We start from the raw sequence: 20,455 nt of genomic DNA, 5'->3' as shown, positions 1-20,455 counted from the left end.
CCAAAATAACACCCAATCATTCCGCACTTAATAATCTTTCAATTTCCCATCTCTCACCTCCTGTTTCCAGAATGGGTCGGCGATTCGGACTCGGACGCCGGCGGGCGGCTCGGCCTGTGGCAAATCTGCCAGAAAGATGACCTCAACGACAGCTGCAGCGGCAAACTCGAAGACCTGCTGGCGATGCAGTCCATAGCTTTCCAGGTTGGTTCTATTTGGTGCTGTGTTGTTTTACGTGTGTTTTCACCTCATTTTGTGCGCGAAATAAATCAGCACCGACGCGTTGAGTTGTTGGTCGGTCGGGCTGTCGGGGGAAGTAGGTTAAGTAGTCCGCTGCGTGCCGCTCGGCGGTTCGAATTTTAAGTAGAATAGTAGCATGGTTTTGTTTCTTTGCTTGGGGCTTCCGTTAGCGCCTATGGGACAAGCAATCCGTTACTCACCTGATGATGGGAGTTTATTACGGTCGCTCTATCAATGGCAAATAAAGTGTCGAATTGCTGGGAGAATAGGGTCAAAAAGAGAATTATATTACTTGACTACTTTTTCTCATTCTTAGGTGGCCACTGTGTTCTGCGGTTTGGCCGTCGCTACATCGGTTCTAGCGATCTGCTGTCTGCTGTTGATGGTGCTCATGAAATCGACCACAGTTTTTCACATTTGCGGTTGGATGCAAATGCTGTCCGGTAAGTTTTTTTTCTATCAATTTCTAATAATGTATTGTTTTGTTAGTTTATGTGTTATACATTCTTTAGATCAGTGGTTCTCAAATTATGCATCGTGAAGCCTCACTTCAAAGGCTTCAAATATATAATTGATAAAATACAAAAAAGTGGTCAGTGCACTAATTAATTTACCATATAGTTCTCGCGAGGTAATAGGTCTTAAAACCTCTGTTGGATAGTTTGTTTTTTTGTCTTAAATTTTTACAATTTTGACTACCAAACCACTACATTTTTACTGCTCAATGATCATCATTTCTGGACTAATGTTATCTCCATCAATGATCTACAGAGAACAACTCGAGTCACCTGCATTAACCAGTCAGCACTGTCTGCGGTTTGCTCTAGTTTCGCTTCCTTTGTTTGATCGTGGCGTAATCACCAAGCGGCTTCTTTAGAGCTTCAGAAGTCAGCGAGGTGTGGAACGCTCTAATGGGGTGGAAGAAATAGCAGCGACCATCTTGTTGGCCTCGGCTAACCGTGAACTGACGTGACTGACGACCACACCATGCACTCTTTCAATTATAATTTATCTCCAAGCAGTGCACTTCCGCAATTCTTTCCCTGAGAACGTGAGACTTTCCAATGGTTTCATACAGCCTTGCGCAGAAACTTCGGTTTTTTCTTCTCTAATGCGTTGCGTTGCTACCGGTTCGCGTTGCTGTAGGCTCAGATCCAGTAGTGGCGCGCTAATAAGTGAAAGGAAGAGTAGCATCGGTAATTTACCAATTACAGCAGGTAATTGCTCCGCGAGAGCACCACTGCCATCTCTAGCTTTTAGCTTAGAGCCACCGAACTGGAAGCGAACTGGTTTCAATGTGGTTTTCTTGGAAGCGTTCACCGTGCAGGTGGGGAGCAATTTAGTAAGTGACGGTGGCGAAGTTCTTCGGTAATACCTTTGGGTAACGCCTTGCAAGCTGTTTGAGGGCATGCTGTAATGACACAAGTTGCCTACCGTGAAGGGAAGTTTTCTTTGCAGATTTACCTTGGCTGATGATGCAATAATGAATTAGAGGAGTTTTGAAGGTATGACAATTTGTTTTGAATCTTGAAAATCAAATTGCTGTTGATTGCTCTGTTTCTAACCAATCAATTTCCAAGGAGTCGTATATGATTTCTACTTTTAATCTATATATCTATATATATAAAAATGAATTTCTGTCTGTCTGTCTGTCTGACCGCTATGCATTCGGAAACTACTGAACCGATCGGTGTGAAATTTTGTATGTGGGTACTTTTGGGTCCGGGGAAGGTTCTTAGTAGAGATGAGAAAACTGATTCAATTTTGAGAGTGAATCGCACCCGATTCACTCTCAAAAAAGAGTCGTCTCTTTTGATCGATTCAGTAACTCATTTCCGGGATTTGAAAAAAATGTAAATTTTCGATGTGAGCCGACTCCTTTTCGTACAAATCTACCCAGTTTTCGAGAAAATTCACTTGCATGGTACGGATGTTGACGGTCTGCACAAACATCTGAGAATAAAGTGCAGGAAATGCAGGATTCGCAGGTTTTCGTTAATTCCACCGAAGAATCGAATCACTACTGGTGCGAGCCGACCACATAATATAAGTATGAAACCCATATTAATTGAAAAAATTGCGATGTTTTGCGTCGAATCATCATTAGGTGCGCAGTCATACTATTTGTTTTTGCAATCGTTATGAACGTCAACGAATCGTAGCTCTTTTGAAAAGAGTCATGGCTCACTCAATTGGTTTCGCGAATCGATTCTTCGAGTCGATTCGAGAGTGAGTTACCCATCTCTAGTTCTTAGCATAGCGTGAAAACCCTCCCCCCACTGAAAAGGGGGGCTCCCAGACAAATGAAACAGAAATGAGCTGAGAGAGAAGCGCAAAACTCAAAAGCAACAAAACCAATCTAGAGTGCGGTGCTCCAGTGACCTCAACAATCGTCAAATTTGAATTTCCAAGAAGACAATGTTGTTGACGTGTGATTTCAGAGATTGACGAGAAGTACACGGTATCGGCCGCTTCAACCCAGAAAGGGACACGGGAACTTTGACGTGTGTCCTAAATCTATCGTTTGTACAGATAAATACCGTTGCTAACTGTTGGTGCGGGGTTCGTTGGCCGACAAAGCGTCACCAGTCGAGCTGTGCGGCCAGAAATCTCGCTGAGGAAGGGGGGGTGGTGGTGGAAGAGGCAGGCTTCTTCCATCGTATGCAATTGGTCGGTGGTGGACTAACCACCTTGGGAAAAGCTCCCTTACGTTTAGGGCCTTCGTCCCGAGCTATTGCCCTCCTATGAGTACTCACGGTCATTTATAGTTAGGCGCGAGAACCGTTCCCGGTTCCACAGGTCGAGGCGTGTGCTGGACGGAGACCTATTAAAAGGTCTAAACAAAGAGGACCTATTGGATGGTACATTTTAAAAACTGTCTCCAGCTATAGTGCAGAGTATTCAAATTGACATGCGCAGTTCTCTTCACCATAGCACAGCCTAGGTCCTGCTAGGAAAGGGGAGAGGGGTTCTTGAACCGAATTTATAAGGTCGATAAAACTAAACGCATGCTATTATAGAAATGATTATATGCATGATTAAATGTACAAAACCATTTTTGTTTAAAAGAACACTCAAAAATTTAGGTGGCAAAATTCTTAAAACTGTCCATTGGGGCACTTTTATTCTTAAGACTGCGACAAACAGCCTGAAAAAAGATTTCGAAGTGGAAGATTAAACCCATTAATTTAGCTCATGTAAACCTGTAATTTGATTTTTCCTAAAATTTTAACAAAATCATTGGTTTTACAGTAAGTTTGAGCTTATTTTTTTAGTGAAATTTTACCGTTTTCAGTCAACAAACAGTTCCTAAATTGTGATTATAGCTTAGTTCAGAACCAAAAACATACGTATGAGTGAACCGAAAAAGAATTACGATAGCTTATGTTGTTATCAAGCAGAAAAAATAAATAAATAAAAATTATAGGTGGCAATATAGTTGCTACTGCCTTATAAAGGGTTAGAACATCCACATCACACGGACGTCTTTTAGTAATAGTTGCCGATTAAAGGCGATGGCCGCTAAAATTCAAATTTTGTCCCTTTCCCGTCATTTGTTATTTCGTTGCCGCTCATATCTACAGCCATGTTGCATAATTAATTTCACTTCTGTGATATTTTCCTACTGTTGAAACACAAGAAACGTTAAGGGTCCGACACTCAACATACAATACAAAACAAAAACCAACAATTTGTAACCCAACGGTTACAAAGCAGTAAAAAAAAGCGAAAAAAGCAAAAGTAACTCTATTTGACATGGAGGTTTACGAAGGCTGGAAATGTCAATAATATTGTGAGTTCCAAACATGAAAAGGCTAAAGACCATTAGGCCAAACGTTTTGCAGCCGAATAAACAATATCCCGAATTAGGCCTAAACCAGGACATTAGGCAGAAGGTCATTGAACCAAATTCCATTAGGCAGAATGATCATCATTCCCGCATTGTCACACTGCTAAATAGTTTATCTGAGATTTTTCCATCTTTTTAAAATAGGTAATTCTTTCGCATTAAATACATTGTGGGCGTTCTAGGAAGAAAAGATCGACAAAAGATAACATTTATTCAGACAATTCAACACAAACTGTGTATTTCCCAGTTAAGAAAGTTGAACTTCTTCTTAGTCAGAAATGTGGAGGTTTGTGAAGACCAGAAATGTTTCTAAGGTGGTAGGTAAAGGTAAAGCCTCTCATACAGATAAAACATGACTCACACAGATAAAAATAATGAGATTTTTTGTTTGTTTTTATTAATGTGTATTTTAACATTATAAGGATAATTCCACACTTAAAATAATAAGATTTACACGTCATGTAATGTGGCTGGCAAGGTTGGTGTCGATAGCCACCGAGAAAAGGTTGTGGTTTCTAACTCCCGTGGTGTGCCGACTTCTTCCCGAGAAAACAAGCCCGGGAGGACCGGACAATTGGCTTGAGAGGGCTGCCACCAACCGGAAGGTTTCTGAGGAAACGATTTTCTAGGAATTAGCGGAACATTCATTAGGGAATCCATAACTTCTCAATGGAAGACTTATGGAAGACTCTATGTAATCAGAATCAGAAAGTATGCATATTAGAATGTTTGAGGAAATCCTGATCAACATATCTAAAAAGTCTCCGGGGGAATTGCCCCGGATGTTAACTGGGGCCATTTTTATGTTAATTGGGTTTGTCTTACACTAAGCGAACACTCATATTTTCCTTTAGGAGTCCATTCAATTGTTCCTCAAATTATTCGTCTAGAAATTATTTTAGACATGGATTTATTCAAAATTTTATTAACCAGCGATTTCTACAGAAATTGTTCCAGGAATTCGCTTAAAAACTTTCCACTGATTCCCTAAGGAATTCCTCATGGGGTTTCTTTAGAAATTCACCCGGGAATTCCTTCTGTAATTTTTTCAGGAATAACTTTCGGAATTATTTTAAAAATGACTTCAAGAATTCTTCTAGGCATTCATCCAGAAATTCCGTCAGGAGCTGTTTCAGGATTCCTCTGTGAATTCCTTCAGGGATTTGACTAAAAAATCCTACAGGGATTCGCCTTGGAATTCCTCTATAAAGCCCGCAAGAGATTCCTCTAGAAATTCCTCCAGGCATTCCCCTATGTAGATTCCTCTAGCGATTCCACCAGGGGTTCATCCAGGAACTCATCCAGGAATTCTTCCCAAAGATTCTTCCAGAAAGTTCTTCAAGAAAATCCTCCAGAAATTCTTCTAGGGAATACTCTGGAGATTCCTCCAGGAGTTCCTTAGAAGATAGCTCAAGGATATACCCTAGAGATTTCTCCATAAATTCTCTCATGTATGTCTACTGGAATTCCTGCAGGAGTTCCTCCAGGCATTCCTCAGGAGTTCCTCTAGGGATTGCTCTTGGAATTCCTCCACGAATTCTTTTGGGAATTCCTCCTGGAATTCTTTTAGAAATACCCAGACATTCCTCCAAGGATTTTTATGGGGATTCCTCCAGGGATTCATCCAGGCATTCCTTCAGGATTTAATTCTGGGACTCCTCCAGGAATACCTTCAAAAATTTCACCAGGAATTACCCCAGGAAATCCTGCAGAACTTACCTCAGGGATTCTGGATTTCATCCAGGCCTTTCTTTCAGGACTGCTACCAAGTATACCTCCAGGAGTTACCCCAAGAATAGATCCAGAAAATCCTCCAGGGATTCCTTTTTGAAATTCTTTCAAGAATTTCTTCAGTAATTCCTCCATGAGTTTTTCCAGGGATTTCTCCGGGAATTTATCCAGGGTTTCCTTGAGGTTTTTTTTCAGAAATCTCTCCTCCAGGTATTACTCTAAGGATTCCTCCAGTGATTTCTCCAGGAATTAGTTCAAGGGATCCCTCCAGGAATCCCACCAGCATTTCCTCCAGGAATTCCTTCAGGAATTGGTCCAGATATTTACCTGAAATTCTTTCAGGGAATCCTCTAAAGATTCTTCCAGAGAATTCTCTAGGTGTTCCTATGAAGATTACTCCAATTATTCATCCAGATATTCCTCCAAGATTTTTTCCTGGAATTCCTCCAGAATTTCCTAATGGCATTTCTGCAGGGATTCCTCCAGGAGTTTCTCTGGAGATTTCTTAAGGATTCCTCGAGGAATTTCTCCAGGTTTTTTTTTCTCTAGAGATACCTCATGAAAATCCACTAGGGATACCTCGAGGAATATCTCCAGAAATTCTTCCTCCAGGGATTCTACCTGAAAGTTTTCCAGCGATTTTTCAAGAAAATCTTTCAGAAATTCCTCCAGGAGTTCCTCTGAAGATTTCTCGAGGAATTTTTCTAGATATTCCTCCAGGAATTCGCACAGGCATGTCTCCAGGCATTCCTTCAGGAGCTTCTCTAGGGAATCCTCTAGGGATCGCTCTAAGAATTTCTCCAGGAATTCTTTTAGGAATATTTCCAGGAATTCCTCCAGGGATTTTCATTGAGATTCCACCAGGGATTCATCCAGGCATTTCTTCAAGTTTAGATTCTGGGGCTCCTCCAGGAATACCTTTGAGAAATTAATCCAGTAAATCGTTCAGGGCATGTGGAGTGTTTTGAAGGCAAGGAATGTTTCAAAAGTTGAGGGTCTGTGACCACTCCTTCATCTGGGAGCAATACCCCACCATCCTTAATTTAGCATGTGGACATCTTTGAAGGCATGGAATGTCTATGATATTGTGAGCCCTTCCAAAGAGTGGTGGGGGCTCTCACGCAAATGAAATAGACATTTTTGCATAACTAGGAAAAAGTGGATGGTCGACGGTTATTACAATTGCTTAAAATTACAACATACCTAAATGTTTCCTTCTTTTTATCGAAGGTTTTTCTTTCGAGTGGCGTTGTTGTTTAGTTTATGGGAGTTGAACTGTCAATTCTATGGTCGATGTGTTCTTTTGAGTTACATTGATAAAGCGTTGGTTAGAAACCAAACCACCAAACAGCGTTCATTATCTGAGATTTTTAATTCTTTTAAAGTAAGCTGTTCTTTTGCACTGTTATGAAAGAGTGGGTCTTCACATGAAAAATCAACCAAAAGTATAAAATAATAATCAATACGAACTACGTGTTTCTCAGATAGGAAGCATGTTCTAATAGAAGTATGAACTTAGTCAAGAATATTGAAGTATGAAAACGGATGGGGAAAAATGCACCAAATGGAAAATAACGTGCCTCTGGATCCGGCATGCATATACATATACAAATGAGTTTACATTCCCTTTGGAGCTAACAACTAATAAATGAATTAAATGATCAACAAGATTTTTAAATGTCCAATTTGTACTCATGGTGGTTATGTACATTGTACGTATGTAGATCAAGTTAAGAAAATTAACGAAAAGATTCGAAAAACTGTGTCGTAGTGCAAGAGCCACAAATAAAATGGGCAATACAAGGTTTGCCGGGTTAGCTAGTAAATCATAAAATTAGCTGGTTATAGAAGCGCATGTAGCTTTTCCGACAATATTACTCAATAGAATATAAAATACCTTTTTGCGTGGGATATTATTCCAGTAAATTGTTTGGGTTCAATTTCAGTCCCATATCAACTGTAGAGAGACTTTATTCTAGCGCTCGCTGTTCTAATTTTGCATATGATTTACCATGGGAAAATGGCTTTTTAAAGAATAAATCATCAGGGATCACCCCTTGATCTATAAAAAAAATATAAAGACATATTATCATCCACAACGTAAATATATGATTTGTCGTTTATCGTTGAAAGGCTTCTCAAGTGTTCTCAGTTTAACAGAACACGCGACACCCATTTTTTATATTTTGAAGACCACGTAGTTTTAAAAAGGTTTATATTGGTTTTATAGGATACCTCAGATCAATTTTCATCGTAAATAAAGGACAACTGCAGTCTTCATTTTTGTAGATTTATGCAAAATAGTGTAGCCCAAGTGGCTTACCTTAATATCATTTCGTAGCGTAACTTCTTGTGAAACCAGTTTTGCTTTTGCATTATACATGAAATGGTGAATTCACATGTCGTGCCTCGAGCATGCTAGACTTCAGGATAACGTCAACAGTAGGTTAAATCTATTCTTCTGGATTTTTTCAAGCAAGTTGTTGCATATAGTTTTCAGCATCTTTTCGTTGATTTTAGGTAGTGCTGCTATCATGATTACATCATCCGAAGTAGATCAAATATTAGTTTGAGCGGTTTCAGTTCGATGAAATATTAAGGTAGTACAGTTCATGGATAGCTTAACATAGAACTGTACATATCCTAACTCTGCTTGAGTAGAATTTGTCATGAGTTGTCGTCAAATGAGAAGTGCCCATTCTTTGCATATTTCAGCTCAACAGACTGGGGAACCTGTACTAATTTAGTTGCGAACACGTCCTATGGATAACTCGCTTTCAATGGTACTCCAAGAGAGTTGGATAGTTTGGTTACTACAACGCGCTCCATTGAGTTATACCGTAACCATTGTTTTAACAGGTGCTTGTCCTCTGCGGTCTGTGATGACTGCAAGAAGTACTCCTGCATGATCGGTGAAGTTCAAAATATATAAACCAGGATAAACCAGTATTTTTATATAGCGGAGCTTACGCATTTTCGGCAGTTTTGTTCTCTTTGTCATGTTTTTTTTTTTTAACTTGTCGGACTCAGAGTTGGCCTCAAATCCTTCCCGACCAGGCGGAGTTATGTGCCCGCAAACTTCCCCCATGACGAAGAGAACAAACCTGCCGATAATGACCTTAGTCACCCTAGTTACGAATCTCTAGCATCCGCTCCGAGTATTGTAGCTGTAGAATCGAATCAGTGGGTACTTAAAAGTTCTGTTTCCTTAAAATCCCCAGTAGCAAATAGAACTTTTACTATTTTTCTTCAGAGGCATTTGAGTATTTCGAACATTTTTTGTACAGGCAGGTCTGTGTTGGTAGGTTTGCTATTGACTAATTTCATGGCGTGGAATTATTCTATAGTTTTATCGGAGCTGTAGCGTGGTTCAATGGCGCCCTTGGCAGGCATCCTGATTGGCGCCCCACGACAATTGAACATTGTTAATTTGCTGAAAATTTGATTTATTTTCTTTTTAAGTTTATTTAGTTGGAATTTGGTGTTTCTAAGAAACAAATTTCCCTCGATTTTTTAAATTTGTGTGTTTTTTACTTGATAATTTTCAGCGACCCTCAAACAATCTATGTTACAAATTTTCGATGATTTATTCAATTTGTTCCATTAACTTTACAAAAGGCCTCTTCTAAAGTTTAATCAAAATATTTCTAAGAAACCCTTCAAGATTTTTTTCAGTTAACATATTAGACGAATCATGGACATGGAGAAATAACAGGAGGAAATCATGAAGATGACTTTGTTGAAATCTCTGGACAAAGTCCTGCTGAATCACTGAATATAATCATGTTAGAATCTCTGTAGTAATTCCTGCAGGAAGATCCGGAGGTATATCTGACAAAAACCCGAGAAACATTTCAGCAAGAATTTCTGATGAAATTCATGGAAAAATTCTTGAAAGACTTCCTGGAGCAGTTTCTGAAGAAATTCCTGAATCCTGTAAAATTGTGGAACCATTGGAAGGTTTTTTGAAGGGAGAATTTTTGAAGGAATCCTTGAAAAAGTTTCTTAAGGAATCTCTGGAGGATTTTCCAAAACAAATCCCCACATGGTTGAAGAAATCCCTGAAAGAATCCAGTGACAGATTTTCTAACGGAATACCTGAAAAAAAAAAACTGAATTTATTCCAAATTCATGGAAGAGTTAAAGAGGATGAAAAGTTTTGTAGAAAAGTTTTAGCAGTAATTTATGGAATAATCTCTAATGAACATGAACCAATTTCGGAAGGGATCAATGGAAGATTTTCTAATATCGACATTTTTTCATTCTAAAGAAATCAGTAGAAGACTTTCTGAAGGAAACTGATCGAATTTCTAAAAGAATCTATAAATGATTTTCTAAAAAAAAATCCTGGAAGAATTTCTGAAGGAATTCTCAGAGAAATTTATAAAGGAATCGCTGGAAAGATTTCTAAACGAATTTCTACAGGGGTTTCTATATTATTATTATTATTTTTCTTTATTATCGAGATTTTCAGCCCTCGGCTGCTTCATCTCGTGAGTTTTTATAAGAATCCATGACAGATCCTTATCCGTAATCCTTAAGTGTATTTTTGCAGGGATTTCTACAAGAATTTGTGAAGAAAATTTTGGAGAATTTTGTTAAGAAATTCATTGAAGATTGTCCAGGAGAAACCCAGGAAAAATAGTGAAGTATTGAGAAATAGATGTATCAACCCATAGAAGAATTTTTGAAGGAATCTTTGGAGGAATTTCTGAAGGTATCCTTAAAGAAAATTGTTGATTTTTTAAAAGAATATCTGCAGAAATTTCTCGCCCAGGTTTATCATCATCAGAAATTTCTTATTTTTTTGTGAAAAATAATCTAATAAAATTCTTGTAGAATCTTAATAAATTCTTAAATAACTTCCTGATAGCCTCCCTGGAGAAATTTCTAAGAGAATCCTTCGAGAAATTTCGTGATAAATCTCCAGAAGAATTTTGAATTTGATTTTCTCAAAGGATTCCGTAAGTATTTCACGAGAAATTCTTTGAGAATTTTTTTAAGAACCCCATAGATGAATTTCTGAAAGAGTTTTTGAAAGATTTTGTGAAAGAAACCTTGCAAGAAATTATCAGATAGAAACTTTCACAAGAATTTCGAAAACATATTGAGTTTCTCAAAATAAAAAAGTAGATAAATTTCCAAAAATGTAAGGAAAATGCATTTGATTACTCAAATCGTTGGACTCCCACTAGAGCCATTGCAGTTTCTGCTGATCCCTCGATTTTGGAAAATGGTGGCCGATTCAAACCGTTATAACTCGAAAGTTTCTTCAAAAACTGTTAGCATGTTAGCAACAACCGATTTTCAAAATTTTTGCATCAATTGAAAGCTAGGACATTTATAAATATCATATCAAAAAATTAGAGATGTTTTTTTCTCCTTTCAAAGGTTAACTGCAGTTTTTCTTACTTTTTTGGCAAGAACTTTCTAAAAATCGCCACATATGTATAGCATTTTTGAAGACAAAGTGTAAATAGTGGGCTGGTTTCAGCGAGAGTTGCTGATCTGGAATACCTATTCATTTGAACTCACATGCCTCCCAATTTGGTATGTCAACGTCACTGACGCTTTCCAGGCCTGCGTACAATCCATAGTTACTGCCACGTGCCGACCACGTCCTTATGGTTATTGCGAATCGCCATAATACGAAGCAAAACCATATAATACGCGCAATCTGATTGGGCTATAGTTCTCAAGAAAGCAATTGATCTTATCAGTTTAACTTATGTCTACAAAACCAACGGGATCGCGATGAAGGATCAACCAAAAACCGTAGTCTGTATACACTTTTTATTATACAAAGCTTTACGTGATTGATTTGAATAGGGGCAGTACGAGAGTCAGTGCATTCACCTTATTGTTGTTCTTGGCAGGGCAAAGAAAAGGCTCTACTTGTAACAGCGAAACATCTAATACTAGTGTGTCAGGTTAGAAAGTAAGTTAACTAATCTACAATTGCAGCAATATATTGCATAGATTATATCTTATTCTCTCAGTTTCATCCGTTCATCCTAATCCTAACCTGAAACACATCAACCTAATCCACAAGCCTAGGAAGCGTGCACCGATTTTCACTTTCCACCGGAATGTATATTTCACTTTCACTCGCTCGGAGGATGCATCCATTCCTTATGGGTTTATCAGAGAACTGGTTTCCTGCACAAATCACTCTCTGGTGCAGAGCGTGCTGGTTATCCGCAGTATAACGCTTGCGAAACTAGGTGAAAACTTCATTTTCCACAAATGGTCGCTAGAGTACCTAGTAGGGTATCGGGATGCTTCGTTGGCATAGTCCCCTCGTTCGGCCTATCTTAACGTTATCCAAAAACTCAAACAAACACGCCGAACTGGATATCGGAAAAGCTTTGCGCCAAACACCTGTAACATTTCGTTTCAATTTTAGCACTTTGGAGTATTAAAATTGTATGAAAATGTCACTTTGTTTAGCTTTTGTAGACGCCATGATTCTTCGGCTTAGTGGGTAGTCTATACACATGATCATAAATGGCATGATTCTGGAATATTTCGAATTGCCTTTTCAATAACTGAACATTTGATGCAACGGTCAAAGATGCTATTTTGAATTTGTATGTTTGTTTTTGACGAATAATAACTATTTTACAAATTACATGTGGGCCGAATATTGAGGACACTTTTTTCACTATGTACCCAAATCTTGGCCCATCAGTAAAGTGACGTCAAAAACACCGATAAAGTGACGCCAACAACATTGCTTGCGTAAGAACCAGAAAGAACGAACAGAAAGATAGATTTTGTGTGCGGTGACTGTAAAAATATAACACAATAATCGGGTTGCATTGTTTTCGTTACTAAAAAAGAAATAACTTAAGTTTAAGTGATTTATTTATAGTTTTTTGAAAATTTGGCTCCGAAAATGTAATTTGAAAGTATGATTGGTGAACAAACAGAGATAATACCTCAGCAGAAATATTGAAAAAATGAGATAATAAGTGGTTCTAGTGCATGGAAAGCAATAGGCCAACGTTGTATCCACTAATAGGCCAATTTATGTACCATAGACCAACGTTGCATACCATCACATCGAATCTTTTCAACTTAGTTAAGTAAATTCTTGAATATTTACGTAAGTTTACTTCCAGTTGGTAAAACATGCATTGCCTAGAGTGCGTAATAGGGTCAACATATTATTTCTAGTGCTATTAATTCATGAGTTATGGTCAAAATTGTCAAGGCGGTTTGCAAATTAGGCCAAGGAATGATCCATATACCCTACCTACCTAACCCGACTGCCGTTTGAAAGGAAAACTCGTTTGTTGATCGTTTTACTCGCTTTAGGCTTGCTGAAAGTAAGTAAAGGTCATTCACTGCTGGTGGTGGAGCAATACTAGTTATAATTGTATTGCACCAGAAAGCTCCCTTCTAGCAAATGAATAGTAGACTGGGTTTTGAAGATAGGAGAATTCAGAAGAATGGTGTGGTGTGGATATTTTTCTACCACAAACGGTACTACTGTATTCTATAGTGCATATTGACCAGGTAAAATGCCAGGTAAAATGTACCAGGTCTGATTAATCGACAGAGTAAATTCATGGATTAGGGGTATTAGGGGCATAATGGACACCCGGGGCGAAATGGACACCCCTGTTTTTGCTGAAACCGTTGACTTTTATGTGAAACTTTTAATGCATAAGTGTAAATGAACAAGTCATGGTTCTGTTTTTCAAAAGTACCAAATATTTTGCTCCAAAATAACCAAAATATTATTCAAATTGAAATGTGTTTTTCATATGGTGAAATTCTTATAATTTTGAAGCAGCATCAAATAAGGTCTTACGAGTGTTGGAGTGTGTCCACCATAAAAACAAGTGAATTGTTTCCTTATCTACATGTATACGAAGATTTAGCAAAGGATGCAGTATTTTATTTTTGATCAGAATTTACTTAAAATAACAATTTTAATGTTGTAGTCGATTCGGGGCGAAATGAACACTGCAATTACGAATGGATGTACGCGCATTGCATACTGTTAGGCGTTTTAGAAAGTTTGCAAAAAATCAATCCGATTATTTTAGCCTAAAGGTTATTTAAATAACTTAGATGTTATGTAAACTCGTCTAACATGGAGTATTATATCTGTGGTATTGATCTCCGTAGGAAAATTACTTAACTGGTCGATGTAACCAAAGAATTAGCATAAAATATGCAGGGGTGTCCATTATGCCCCGATGGGTGTCCATTTCGCCCCGTACCTTCCCTGCCAGCCCCAAAAAACACACGGTTTACAATTCATTATTTCTTCACAATAATGACATTCTACCTGCTGTAAACGATTGAAATACGTAGGAAACAAGTTAAAGTTGTAAGCCAACTGATAATATGTTAAGTTTTTGTCTGTTATACAGGCCTAACCTAGTCATTTGCTTAGGGTGTCCATTATGCCCCTAATCCCCCTACATTTTATTTGTTCCGAGAGATTTTACCCAGGAGGGTTTAGAAGATGCACTCTTCACTTGAATGATAAAACGACTTCTCAAACTCAAGTCTGCTGATATTGACCCACATAACTGTGCAGACTCTAAGGGGCAACCATTCACGAACGCTGGAAACGATGTCCCCAACTTCCTTCCTCTTTTACAACAAGGCAAGCCTCCAGTGAAGCAAACGACGACTGATCAAGCGCAACTCTAGCAGCGTCTGCTTTTGAAGGTGAACGACAGCGACGACATCTCACTTTTACCGCCATGTGTGGTAGAGTAGCAGTAGCAATCCCGACAAAATAGAGTCAGGTAGGTATGTAAAGGAGGAGTTACGTCCGCGACAGTCGTCGCGAGATCTTGCTAAGCACTTTCTTCGATTTTCACCATCTGTCTTCGGGCCGTGTTGTGCACGCTCATAAACATGTGTCAAGAGCAGCAGACAAAAGCAGCACCGGACGAGTCGCTAGTCTATGACCGGCCACTGCACGGCAGCCCAAACCGGTTCTTAGTTTGGTGAAATGCCTCTGAGCCGAAGAGGGGCAAAAGCTTTTTGCAGCATAAAACAACGATCTCTGAAAGGTTGTTTTGCTTTCGTTTGAACGACTGACTTCCGTAGTTGGCGTCTCCTGAGGAAATTGAGATGCTTCCAGGCAGATTAATAAATTCACTAAATTGTTCACAGGTATGTTCCGTTTTTGTCAACATGGACAGCCATTTTCAATTACCAAAAACGTAAAAAATTTCATTCGTAAAACATTTTGCAAAATATTTCCGTTTGCAAAAAAAAACAGTTTTAGTGACAATTCTATTACGCTTTCCAAAATGAAGCACTTCCCTGAATAATTAATCTTTAGAAATGCGATTCTTCGGAAAAAAAAATCCTAAATAAGCATCTTCTGAGAATCCCCAAGGGATTCCTTGGTTCTTATCAGTATCATTTTTTGACTTTTTCGTTAAGGATTCGATTTTGACTGAAAAAGGTGATTAAATTGAAAATGACCAGATACTGTAACAAAACCTTTATCATAATAAAACTTTTCAAAAGTGATAAAGTAACATGACAATCACTATACCATGGACACGGGCTATAACGAGATCTTATATTGGTCGCAGTGATTTATGTCCCGAACAGAGAAAAACAGGTTTTTTTTCAAGGGTTCCTCTGTCAAAGGTATTTTGTGCCAATTTCTTGGAAATCGATGAAAAGTTTTCAAACAAATAGTTTAAACCCCTGGGTTTTTTGTAGGCATTCCTTCTAATCCAGATCTCGTGTTTAGTATCATACAGGCGTATCTAGGGTATTGGTTCCCTTATTAAGCATGTGGCATTTTCAATCTACGAAAAACAAAGGATTGAAGCACTGTTTTTGTTTTGTTTCTTATTTTTGTAGTTTTTGTTGGAAGTGAGCACGCATGTAATCAAAAAGAACAGAATCGATTGGTGCCGTAATCACTTGTTTTCGAATAGGATGAATATTGAATATGGAAGCGTGAGATTACTGATGGCGCTCATACCCTACATTGATTGTTTACTCTTCATCGATTTTTTCTTTGGATTATTTCTTAAAATACGACCAATTTTCGGATAATCTCTCGGTATGTTTCGGTGAAGGACGACTAACAATGAGCATCTGAAACAATAAAAAGAGCCGAAAATAATTTGAATGCCAAGTTATTTACCAAAGAGAAAATCGACGAAGAGAAATCGATCATTGTAGATACGCCCGTATGATACCATGCGCGAGAGATGTCTCTTTTAAAATTCTTGCTGGTGTTTGTACAGGGATTGCTTCACGAGTTCCACCAGGGATCGGCATTACAGTCGACTCTCTATGTCTCGTAATTGAAGACATGCACTCTAGATTGAAAAAAAAAACATCTGTAACTAGGAAAACCTACAACAAACAGTTGTTACTTCGCCTTCCCAGAATGTTTTGTACTTTGGAAACGAGGTCTAAAAACCTGTGAAAATGGTCATTAGAGTGTGTCATCCGTTATATGAAAAAATGGAAAATTTGATGGCATCCCATCAAATCAAAGTTCCATTTCAGGACTGTGTAAAATTTGGGCACAATCGGTTATATCTACGTTTTGTTCATCGCGTTTGAAGTTTATATGGGATTTTACATGGAAAAACATACTTTTTTGCATTTTTCTCACGAGAAACTCTAATTTTTCTACCGATAATGTAAAAACATAGTGTGAACATAGCCTAAGGTGTCCTGAAAAACTTTGTCGAATACCACGAAGTGATCTGATGCCTATAAAAAAAGTTATTGCGTTGGCATTGCTTGCCGAAACAGCATGATTTTGTTGCTATAACTTGAGTATAACTTTGTTTACAAGCATCGGATCGCTTTGTGGTCTTCGACAAAGTTTTTCAGAACATCCTAGGCTACTATTTTACACCATTGGTTAAAAAGCTTCAGACAAACTTTTTCAACTTATGACAAAATTACAAAAAAGTATGTTTTCCCATACAAAACCCCATACAAATTTCAATTGCAATGCGCAAAGTGTAGACGCAACCGATCGTGCCCTAATTTTACACAGTTATTTGGGTCCTGAAGTGGAACCTTAAAAACTTTGATCTGAGAAATCGGTTCCGAAGACACACGCTAATGGTCATATCAATATATAGAGGGAAAATCTTGACCATAATCGAAAAATATCGCATCGAGATAAGAAGATATCGACACATAGAGAGGAAAAATGTATGCAGATTGAAGGGTGACCGGTCCCTCATCGAGATAGGAAGAGATATTGAGATGAAAAATATCGAGACATGGAGAGTCGACTGTACTTTAGCTACTCATTCTGGATTTTAACCAAGAGATCCTCTTGAAAATCTTCCAAGAGTCAGTTTTGAGATTCACCTAGTTGTCTGGAAATCTTTCAGAAGTTCTTTCTAGGTTTTCTTTAGAATTTCCTACATCTTTCGTCTGATGGTTACGATGGTGTCCCCCGGGTGTAGTATGGGAGGTGCGGTTGACTTTCGATTGGAGAAGGCTTTCTCTATTAGTTAGAACGGTATCCGGACTAAGGAGGACTTCGAAAAGTATCCTCCTGAACGGACCGAAGAACTGCCAGAGTCAAGTTCCAGTCAAAGATTGTTTGTATTTCGGTAATCAGTTGGCTTATATAGAGTTACAATATTTGTTCTTAACCTACCCTATGCATAAGGGTGAGCGAGACGCCTGGAGTCATTATAGGAAAAAGGTTCTTGAACGTCGTGTAAGAATTTTGGTGGACTTGTGCAATTTGATGCCACTCGCTTTGAGTGCTTGTTGGTGCGGCCCTTCGACTACACGCGGGGTGGAAAGGAGAAAAGGCAAATAGCACTGATCGGAGCGTGGTCACATATGGTTGCAATTAAATGCTGTTCTATATTTTGGTTACATTGCATTTTTGAGGCGGATGGCCTTTATTGCTGTCTGTTTACGTTAGGTGTGATTGATATGGGTTAACAGGGGTTCTTAAATAAAATACCATTACAGTAGCCAGGAGGGGCCTTCAAAGGGACAAATTTGACCATTAGTAACATTATCTATCAATCCCAAACATCACGAAAATGCCAATTTATTAATTTATTGTAGTAGACATAGGCAGAATAGATATGAATATATAATTTCGTATAAAATTAAAATTGCCTTACTTCTTGCCAGGATGAAAACCGAATGATGTTTTTTTTTAATAGAATAAGATAGAAAAAAAAATCACACTGGCCACGCCTATGGCAAAAGAATTTTGTTGCTATTTTACATGTTTATGTTTGTTTTGTCTGTATCTATTACAATAAATACTAAAAATGGCATTTTCATCAAGTTTGAGATTGTTCAATAATGTTCCATTTGACCAAATTTGCCCCTTTGAGGGCTTTCATGGCTACACCACTGATGTGTCACCCGAAATACTTTGGATTTATTCATATTTTTACCAATAGAATTCAACATAAACAGTTTGGTTGAAATCCCCGGGGAACACCAACGTAACCTTCCCTTGTGAGTTCATGAGTTCCTTTCAGGCTTCACCCAGATATTCTTCGTGGCATTCCTCCAAAAGTTTTTTCGGGATTTCAGCAGTGGTTCCTTCTGGCATTTTTCTATAAAATCCTTCTGGGACTCGTACAAGAACTTTTTGGATTCCTGCAGAAACTCCGCCTGGAACTTCGATCTTGTATTCTTCCAAGAGATTTTGCAGGATTCTCTTCATTCCTGACACTTCCCATCTAGCAGATCCATGAAGGTTTAACTGAAGCCTCTGTCAATGTCTGAGCTCTCCCAGATGACGTGATGAGCATTACACAGAAAAAAATATTCATGTAAAATTCAGCGAGAAATAATGCACATAAAGGGAATGCTAGAGATAGTGCATATTTACATGAGATATCATGTAAAATTACGTTACAATCGTGTAAATTCCCGCTAATAGTCACGTAACCGGTTGGATTCCTTGATGGTTTACACGATGGATGGCGGAAATTTACACGACTGTAATGTAATTTTACATTATATCTCATGTAAAAATGCACTAACTCTAGCATTCCCTTTATGTGCATGATTTCTAGCTGAATTTTAATTACGTTTTTTTTTTTCTTTGTAGCATCACTTTACCGAAAGACTTGTAACTAGACGTACTATTGAGGTTTCCAAACAGAAGCATCAATTGTGATACCACCCAGCCAACAAATTGATTCACATAACTCTGCTACAACTGTGCTAAGTGAACTCTTATCCGTCCAAAACACATTGTATAAGATGCACCAAATATGCTCTATTCGCACAAATTTGGAGGCCATATACGTACATGTTGAGAAAATCACTTTGAGTTATACAATTTCAGGTGAATTCATTTGGCAAGTGATACACTCCCGTGCAAAAGTTTGGGGTCACCCCCTCAAAAACATGGAAATGTTTTTCGGTCATATCTCAGTCATCTTTCATTTAATCCAGTCGTTCTCAGACTCTGTCGAAAGATTTAGAGTTAGATTTGATTCGTAGGTACTTTTCAAAAATTTTATATGAAAATTTTAGTATAAAAAGTTTACCTAAACTTACATGTTTTTCCTAAACCTTTACGAAAAATTGTTTTCCGTGTAATTCAAAATTGGGTCGACCAAATTTTAAAATTAAAGTGGCATTAGAACCCTATTTCTATCCTCTTTGAGAGCCATTCATTAGATTTTAGCGAAAAAAATCAGAACATAATTTAAATTATCGAGTTAGGATTACAAGTCACCGTGCAAAAGTTTGGGGTCACTTTTCAAATGAAGTCTGAGTCGGATTTTTATTCAAATCGTCATTTGTTTTGGTGCAACTGCAATTCCTTCGATGATAGATGAATTCCAAGACACAGAAATGGTTATGAAATGTTCATAAACTAAGTTCTACACTAAGTTAAGGTAGAAAATGGTATATAAAATCCACACTAAATCAGCTAAGTGCGTTATATAAAGTGCGAAAGAGGATGGAGGTGAAATAAAAATGACTGATTCGTTTATTCTACCCTATATAACTGCAAGTATTATAACCACAAACATACAATTACACCAAAATCCATAAGTTTCAGGAATGTTACATATTTTAATTTAAATGGCATTTTCATCAAAAAGTTATCCCTTTGCTTTGCACCAAAACCCGAAATCTCGAATGTATTAGACACATTCCACGCGTTACGTTCTGCGCGAAAATCAAACTTTTGCTTCCAAAAACTGTTATGTTGTTAAATACATGCTAACCAGCATATCAAACGATCAGATTTGAATAGCAGATTCATTTTCTGCTTACTAATTGGGAATTGGATCTTTGTACTTCGAAAAAAATCAATTAATACAGCGTAACGAGACACCATCGCAAAAAATGACGAATTTTGCCCGAACGACAAGAAATTTGCTACTTTTTTGAAGCAGTTTTCAAAGTTTCAGGTACTATTCGAAAAATATAGTTTATTATCTTCATTTTAATGCAAAAAGAATCAAAATCGACAGCAAGAGCTTTGAAATATCGTTCAATGAAGTTCAAAAACCGCGGTGTAGAAGTGCGTGGAATGTGTCATTAGTACATTCAAAGAAATGACTCGTTGTAACGGTTTTTAGGGTAATGGTGTATTTGTGGTTTTAACACTTACAGTTATATAAGGTAGAAATCACGAATCAGTCATTTTTATCTCACTTT

General features: G+C 37.9%; 1 protein-coding gene across 7 annotated transcripts in view; it reads left to right on the top strand.

Annotated features, from left to right (window-relative positions):
* LOC109404762 (LHFPL tetraspan subfamily member 3 protein) overlaps window positions 1-20,455 on the top strand; it is a 79,392-nt gene that overhangs the window by 45,212 nt on the left and 13,725 nt on the right. For all 7 annotated transcript variants that reach the window (XM_062854524.1, XM_062854525.1, XM_029870289.2 and 4 more), the window contains exons 3-4: window positions 71-204; window positions 557-683. In XM_062854524.1, the coding sequence (XP_062710508.1) occupies window positions 71-204; window positions 557-683 (261 nt within the window). The remainder of the gene's footprint in view (window positions 1-70; window positions 205-556; window positions 684-20,455) is intronic.

This window comes from Aedes albopictus, chromosome 2, assembly GCF_035046485.1.
Source record: "Aedes albopictus strain Foshan chromosome 2, AalbF5, whole genome shotgun sequence".
In the NCBI taxonomy this organism is placed as follows: Eukaryota; Metazoa; Arthropoda; class Insecta; order Diptera; family Culicidae; genus Aedes; species Aedes albopictus.
This window is presented reverse-complemented; position numbering and strand designations above follow the sequence as displayed.